Raw genomic sequence first — 7,635 nt, 5'->3', positions numbered from 1 at the left:
TTGAACACACAGCCTGCAAAGGTGGTTCGTGCTTCACTTGTAAGTGAAGAAGAGTTCATCTCAAGCTCGTACGCTCTAACCAGCGTGTCTCAACAGACGTACAGGTTCAGCAGGTTCAACTTCAGAGTGTCACTGCGGTCCTGGGCAAGTCCGGTTTTTCCGGCTGCCTGTCTTTGCGAGAAAAAAATTTACTTGAGCAATATTTCGCAGCGCTAGCTGTTCTTTACAGTTTGCTCGGTTTGGGCCAGTACCTTTTGCGTTCGGAAAATAACACGTTCATGTAATTTTAACGTGCTCTGTTTCGACTTTGCATTTCAAAAGACTATTTAGAGCACAGCATAGCTCATCGATGCGATTCGTGTACGCGCGGAAAAGCAAACTGGTGTATGAAGTCTGTTTTGTGTTTCGAAGCGAGCGCGTCACAACCTTTTGTGGTTTTAACATTAGTGAGGTATTCTGGCTTCCTATGGTTGATGAATTAGACACACTTAGGCGTCTTTCTGCGGATCATTGCAAGGCATTCAGCTCAAATTCATTCAGAATTATCAATATTTCGTCTCTTCACGATTTGGTTTTTGGGAATGAACAGCCTCTTAGATCACGGGAAGCGCGTTCAGAAAAAAGAACGATAGTAGTAATAAAGTTGAAAGTTAAATTATATCTCAAATATTCCTATCGAAAAACCAGTGGTAAATCAAGTCCGTACGTAGGAGCGCGTTCGTTTACGTTTTTTTCATGATTATTAAAAATTATGAACAGCCGCAGGAAAACTGCAAAAGGGAGAGCATACAATCCTGCGCGTTCTGACGCCTTCTTTCCGTTCTCTCAGGGGCTACCTGAGCTTAGGATAGAGAATGTCTTAATCACGGCGAAATCTGAGATGCAGTAAGCGTGCCTTGAGCCTTAACACCAAACGAATTCAATGCTTCCAGTTCTTTACGTAGTAGAAAAGCGGAATAAGTCAAAATGAGACACAGGAATGAGATAAGTTTTTGCAAACTACACTTGTCTCGATTACTTCCTTGTCAGGATTTCGTAGAGAGAACGTTCTGCGTTCTTGCCTGCGCAATATGAACTAGCAAATCACGAATCTCTTATATATACACCAAAAGGGAATGCAAGTATTAATTTAAAGCAATTACTGTTCTTCCGCTCTTGGCTCATTCAACTGGCATCTCACTGGCAGACACAATGCGATGATGAAAATGTTTTTTATTTTGCAGGCCGTACTGAAAGGTGAGAATGATTTATGGAATGGTTCGTAGGGGGGTAGCGGTAGCGGAGATTCGCTTGCTTACCACGAATGAGGAACCCCCGAGCCGAAAGTAGCAAGTATATATAGCGTGGAAGAAGATATTTGTCCAAGGCTGAAAAACTGGCCGAGTTAGACTTGATTAATATTTGTAATAGGGGAAATATGGGAGCGCCTACAACAAATAAGAGTGCAACGAAAAGAATCAAATGCTCTGCAGTCGGATACAACTTTGTCTGCATTGGCCTCCCTACACCCCCCCCCCCCCTCCCCCCTACCCCTCTCGCCGGACAGGAAGGGAGCGCTGAAGTTAAGAGGAAAACGAAGCACTTTTTTGAGTTTTGTATCTTCATTCTCTGCTGCAGGTCGCGTGACAGAAGGGTTTTAGCGACCATAACTTGGCCGTGGCTTCAGACGAGTCCATGATGTGGTGCCCTGGGCGTTCATTTTTGTTTTGCTCATTTGCGTTGTGTCTACTGGTTGAGCGATGCGACTGCTCAGTAGTGCATCCTACACCCGTGCGCGACGCTGTCACGAACGATTATTCGAGAGCCAACGTAAGAAAAGACGTGCTCATAGGAGATCGTCCCGGCGTCGTTCTTCATGTCACGCATTCTTGGCGTCAAATTTCAAGCGATATACTGTCTTTCGAACTCAGTATTAGGTGTTATTCTGATTGCTAGGTGCGATTTACAGTGTCGTAAAGAGAGTTTTATTTTACAGTGTCTGCACAACGTTGCTTCTTGTGAATGTTTCTATTACCCAGCACTCTGCACTGTCCAAGACCATTCTGTCAGGTAAGTAAAAAAGCGCTACCTCCGTTCGGGAAAAGGCTGCGTGTGTATTGACTGGGGCATCCTGATGGATATAGAATGTGATATGGTCATCCAGCTTAGGCTGCGCTTACAATGGTAAGAAAACATTCGTGTTAAGATTGTAGTTCTAGGAGGTAACTCCTCCTAGTGTTCCTATATGTATAACAGGAAACTACTCCGGCCAAGCCGCGCCTCCGACCTATGCCACCCCGCTTCCCTTATTCCTTGGCGTGCAGTCGTGCTTCTCACAAATAAGCGTGACGAGTAATTGGATCGCACTAACGCGATGTGTATTTATTTTGCTTTCTCTGCTTCAGCAATACCTCTCCCAACTTTTCTGAAACCGCAGTAGGAAAGATTGGGCCAGCCTTTGATCTGTGATCTACCACGACCTCAACTGAGAGTGTACGTCGGCCAAGGCAATTCCTGCGATTCTTAACTTGGGGGCTTCAATATAAAGATTTAGTTCATAATTCATGCTTGAGCTTTAATAAATGCTTAGATGCTACATATCGATGTGATTATTTCCTTAGTGGTGCTATTCACCTGCTGTCATATTTCCCCATGAGAGGCATAGATAGGTCTGCATAAGTGCTCGGATTCCTCATTACATATTCATTGTGGGTTTATATTACAGGTGGAAACAGCGTGTTCTATATAATTTTTCTCATCATTGTTCGATGTGAATCTATGCCTTCATGCACGGGCTTCATAAATTATGCGATTGAATAATTGGCAACTCGGGTTCGAACCCGACCGCGGCGGCTACGTATTTATGGAGAAAAACGCTAAATGCGCCCGTGTGCTGTGCGATGTCAGTGCACGTTAAAGATCCCCAGGTGGTTGAAATTATTCCGGAGCCCTCCACTACGGCACCTCTTTATTCCTTTCTTCTTTCACTCCCTCCTTTATTCCTTCCCTTACGGCGCAGTTCAGGTGTCCAACGCTATATGAGACAGATGCTGTACCATTTCATTTCCCCCCAAAACCAATTATTATCAATAATTGGGAACACCAAAGGCTGCAGTCATATGCATAAAAGTTCCCCGCAAGAATACATCAAAACACATGAATGCACAATAATCAAATAAAAATATAAAAGAGCAAGGATCGATAAAAAATAGGAGGAAAGCTTCTTGGATAAACTCTACAAAGACGCTTCACAAGATTACATCAGAAATGCACTCATCCAGTGGACCTCATAAAATGTACGGCAAATTTTCTACACCAATAAAACAAAGACTAGACTCGTTAAATGATTGCATCAAAAATTCGACAAACCGATGCGGCATGAACAGATCAGAAATGGGCACATCAAGTGCACGTCAAAAATTCAGCGGCATATCTTCTGTGTCAACTCGACAGAAATTAAACACATCGTTTAACCAGGAACTCCGCAGAAGGATGCATCATAAGCTCATCACAAATATAGACATCAAGAGGATATCTGAATATCGGCGGAAAATTTTCTGGAACAACTTTTACAGAAATTTCATCACATGATATCACAAGAAACTCATCAAAAGTATTCATCATAGGCTCGCCAGAAATGTTGCTATCAAGTGGAAATCGGAAAATATACGGCAAATTATCTGGACAAACTCGTCGAGAGCTCCACACAAAGATCACGAAAGCTACAGAGCATGCTTCACTTGATGCGACAAAGCAACAAGAATTTTGCAGAAACCCCATAAATTTTTTGTAACGGCTGTTCCTCCGGCAGTGTCCCTAAGAGCTTGCCCATCATGGCTGTGTCCTGCGCGATTGCAGAGGTCACGGAAAACTAGAGGTCGACGTTGAAGATGTACTTTTGAGGGTATATGGCGGAGAGGAACTTGACGAGAGTGTTGCCCGTCCCGTGCAGCCCGTGCAGAATCACCTCGGTGTCAGGATTAATTAATTATTAATTGGTTTTTTTGGGGAAAGGAAATGGCGCAGTATCTGTCTCATATATCTTTGGACACCTGAACCGCGCCGTAAGGGAAGGGATATAGGAGGGAGTGAATCTCTGTGAATACCAGTTTAGAAGAGTCGATGCTCTTCATGACAAATCACTGCTGCACTGTTTACCCATTCTTTAACGTATGCTATCATTTGGATTCGCCAACATAAGTCCCCTCTCTATTCTAGTGCTCTACGATGGACTTTAAATCACCGTCCTCTATGTCCCGCGCCCTGTGGTGGCGTCCCTCAAGAGCGCGTTTATTAACAAGTTAACGGAAGGAAGGAAAATACACGCATATGACTATCAAAGCGCATAAGCGCAATTTTATTGCTTCAGCCGCCATTTGGCGGCCACTGCACTTATGTAATCGACGACGCAGCTCCGTCAGCCGCTAATTGGCAGGAGGAGCTGCAGGGGCGGGGGACGCGGCAGCAGGAGGAGAAGCGGAAGCAGCAGCAGGAGAAGTGGCAGCAGCAGCAGGAGAAGCGGCCGCAGCAGGAGGTGAAGCGACGGCATTGGGGGAAGCAGCAGCGGCAGGACTATAGCGGCAGGGGCAGGGTTGTTGGCCGCGATGAACTCCTGGTGCTTCGGTTCATCCTCCTCGCTCAGGTCGGCCGTAAAGAGGGGAGCCACCTTGTCCATGTCCGCCTTGGTCATATGGCTGAGTCTCTCGGCATTTTCTTTGATCTCGATCGCCTCAATTTTGTTGAAGTTGCGCGCGAGCGCGCAGCGAATGATGCGCAGGAGCTGGTAGCGCGAGAAGCGGTTGGTGTTCTTGGCCAGGCTCCCGATATCGCCGGCACGGTAACAGGGGACACGTAGCTTGAAAAGCTCCGCCTTGATGATGGCCTTGCGCGCCTCTTCGCTCTCTGGAATGGGGACGTTGATCTTGGCCTCGAAGGTGCTCCGCATGTCCTCTGCGATGCGCCAGGGCTGGGACGCCGTCGCGATGACCACTTCCTTGTACTCCTTCTTCTCAACCAGCTCCTTCATATAGGCCAGAAGCTCGGCTTTAACGGCGTCGACCACGGGCTTCTTGGCTTCCGGGGCCTCAGGCAAATACAGCCGGTCCAGGCCCTCGAGGATGAGCACAGCGGTGTTGTACTTCATGTAGTTCCTCACGAGCATTCTTGTCATCAAGGCAGGGTCATGAGTGAGGCCGCCAATCACGAAGAAGTCGAGGTCGACGATAAAGATGAACTTCTCGGGATACTTGACGTAGAGAGACTTGACGAGCAGCGATTTGCCCGTCCCGTGCGGCCCGTACAGAAGTATGGTCGACGCGGCCTTCGCCTTAGGGTCAGCCAGGATCTGGGTGAGCAGGAGCTTGGCAGGGTCGATACCTTGGATGCCGTCGCAGAAGTTTATTTTCTTGCCGGAAGTAACGGTTCCAGCAGCCGTGCGCCATGGGGGAAGGACCTGAAAGCAATACAAACGGTCAGTATAGAAATGGAGGTCGACATTACATAGAAAAAAGTATTGATTTGTACGCCTTACAACCATTCTTATTTTCCTTCAGAAGTTGAGTCAAACCCACACACGGCTAAACTTTCTCTGTTTCTGCTGTGTTTCGACGTCTTATATATTTCGATAACTAAGTGAATTCTCTCATCAGCCTAACTTGGTGGCTTAAAGAAATTGATCATGATGCAGACTTTTTAGCCAGATAATGGAAAGGTAAACCCCGCGTTGGTTCGTAGAGCCAAAGATCACCTGGATAACCTCCACAATATCCGTGTGCGCTTGGGAGGAGGCGCTTTCGTGTAGTATCCAGAAAAGCTGGCCCTTCTTCAGAGGTGGGAGGGGACAGCAAGAGTCGAAATCTTTCTTTGTTCCCTTTTTACTTCTCCGTGTTTTGTTTACTGGTCAGAAGGTGACAGTTTTCGTTTGGAGAACTTGCCTTCTTCAACAAATTTTACCTTTAAAGCTGGAGCCTGAACAAGGCTTTTTGGAGGACTTTTGTTGCTCGCGCTCACTACTTTCCATTATGCTTCGAGCAAATATTTGAATCGTTTCATAGCTGTTCTTTTGTTTACCATTGCTCACTTTTACTCACGAAGTTGTATGGCGGCATAGCAGCGGTGTGTCAAAGCATTTTGTTCCAGGAAAAAAAAAAAGACTCCAAGCCAGTACGTATTCCTTAGCTCCGATACTGGACTGAAAAACGTGCTTTGAATAGGCTAGTAATTTAGCCTGCTTTCAGTAGGAAAGTATATAAGGAAAAAGGCAGTAGCGTGTTTGTTGAAGAGGCGCGTTTATCCTATACCTGCTCGGCGCGTTATGGGGAGAAATGTAAGTCTCCACAAACAGGAAAAGAACATTTACTTGAAGGCAAGCGACCCAGGGCGACATCGTGATTCATGTGCAGAATCACTTGATTGAGAATGAAATATGGTTGTATGAGATGGTTGGCAGCTGATCATCCAGGAAAAACAGGAAATGCCTAAGGAGGTACTTTTTCTTGTGCAGTGCGCATAACTGCATGGCAGTAGTGATAGCGTAACTCAGGTCGAGTTGCCCAGAGAAACTTAACGGTATATTATTTAAAAACGGGTTTCCATTATTGTTAGGGCCCGGGGTGAAGTTCCGCAGCAAATGCACTTATTTGCAGACATACAAGGTCTGCGACAAAACGAACACAACGTTTGAGACTTTTCGTTATCGATGGTTCTTCCTTGCACTTGACGCTATACACGTCGTGCCCTCAATTTACGTGTTTCATCGAGTTACCTTTTTTTACCTCGAGTTACCTCGAGCCAACTTCCGCACATACTGCTCGGTCCCTCAACCTCTTCGCTGTGACTGCTTAACTCAGCAGCGCTCGCTCACCTGGGAGAGAACGGCGATCTGGTGGATTTTCTTCATCTCTGGCATTCCTTCGACTACCACGTCCTCGTTGGCGTCACTGCCGAAGAACGCCTTGAGCTGCTGCGCCCGCTCGATGAACGGGGCGCACGAGTTTCCAATGAGCAGTGCCGCGTTCAGGTAGGACTCCATGGCCTTGCGGTAGAGACGGATGGCGTTGGCGTACTGCTCCTTGTTGTCCGCTGCGTGCGCCTGCTTGGACAGGTCCACGGCCTGCTTGATGTCGTTGATGAGCGTCACCGGAATCACCATGGCGCCGCCCTGGGTTTGGAACACGACGACGACTGGACTCGAGCCTCCAACACTTCTACGGTCCACTCAGCGCGTCCAGCTCACGCGCAACCGCGAACTTCGTCGTTCTCACAGTGATTTGAGTGGGTATGTGCCAGCAACGTCTGAGGCCTTCCTTCCTTCCTATGCACTGCGGCATCTGCTGCCAACGACAAAAATACAGATCACCAGTGCTAGTTTTTGTCTTGTCACTTCTTTGGGGGATTACTTTTGTTGTTCCTGACGAAACACACATGCTGATTCATACTCTGAAATAATGACAAGAGAAAATTGTACAGCTCGCGCCGGTCTGCTACTGAATGACGCCATTCATGAGTGAGCGAAGATAAAGAGAAATTTGTTCAGTTTTCAAAAAACATAGCGACAGAAAAACAAAAAACTGGTGGTCAGTAATGCGAGGTCAGCTGAATATCTTCCGCTTAAGAGGAAAAACAAGGCACGACCTACGAAACTAGATTTCTGCTTTA

The 7,635-nt window shown here is 46.7% G+C and overlaps 1 protein-coding gene across 1 annotated transcript; it reads right to left on the bottom strand.

The window, feature by feature from the left end:
• Positions 1–4,309: 4,309 nt before the first annotated feature.
• LOC144135929 (uncharacterized) lies at positions 4,310–7,208 on the bottom strand. Its single transcript, XM_077668214.1, has 2 exons — positions 6,842–7,208; positions 4,310–5,431 (listed from the first exon to the last, which is right to left on the bottom strand). The coding sequence occupies exons 1-2, from the start codon at positions 7,127–7,129 to the stop codon at positions 4,397–4,399; spliced, it is 1,323 nt and encodes a 440-aa protein (XP_077524340.1). The 5' UTR covers positions 7,130–7,208; the 3' UTR covers positions 4,310–4,396.
• Between the last annotated feature and the right edge of the window lie 427 nt (positions 7,209–7,635).

This window comes from Amblyomma americanum, chromosome 1, assembly GCF_052857255.1.
Source record: "Amblyomma americanum isolate KBUSLIRL-KWMA chromosome 1, ASM5285725v1, whole genome shotgun sequence".
NCBI classification, from domain to species: Eukaryota; Metazoa; Arthropoda; class Arachnida; order Ixodida; family Ixodidae; genus Amblyomma; species Amblyomma americanum.
Note: the sequence above shows the minus strand (reverse complement) of the source record. Positions and strands in the feature narration are given on the sequence as shown.

Bases quoted from the DNA above. Each gene is read 5' to 3' on its own strand.
- LOC144135929 (XM_077668214.1), bottom strand. From the start codon at position 7,129: ATGGTGATTCCGGTGACGCTCATCAACGACATCAAGCAGGCCGTGGAC. The intron at 5,432-6,841 runs GTGAGCGAGCGC...TATTGCTTTCAG, and splicing joins AGATCGCCGTTCTCTCCCAG to GTCCTTCCCCCATGGCGCAC.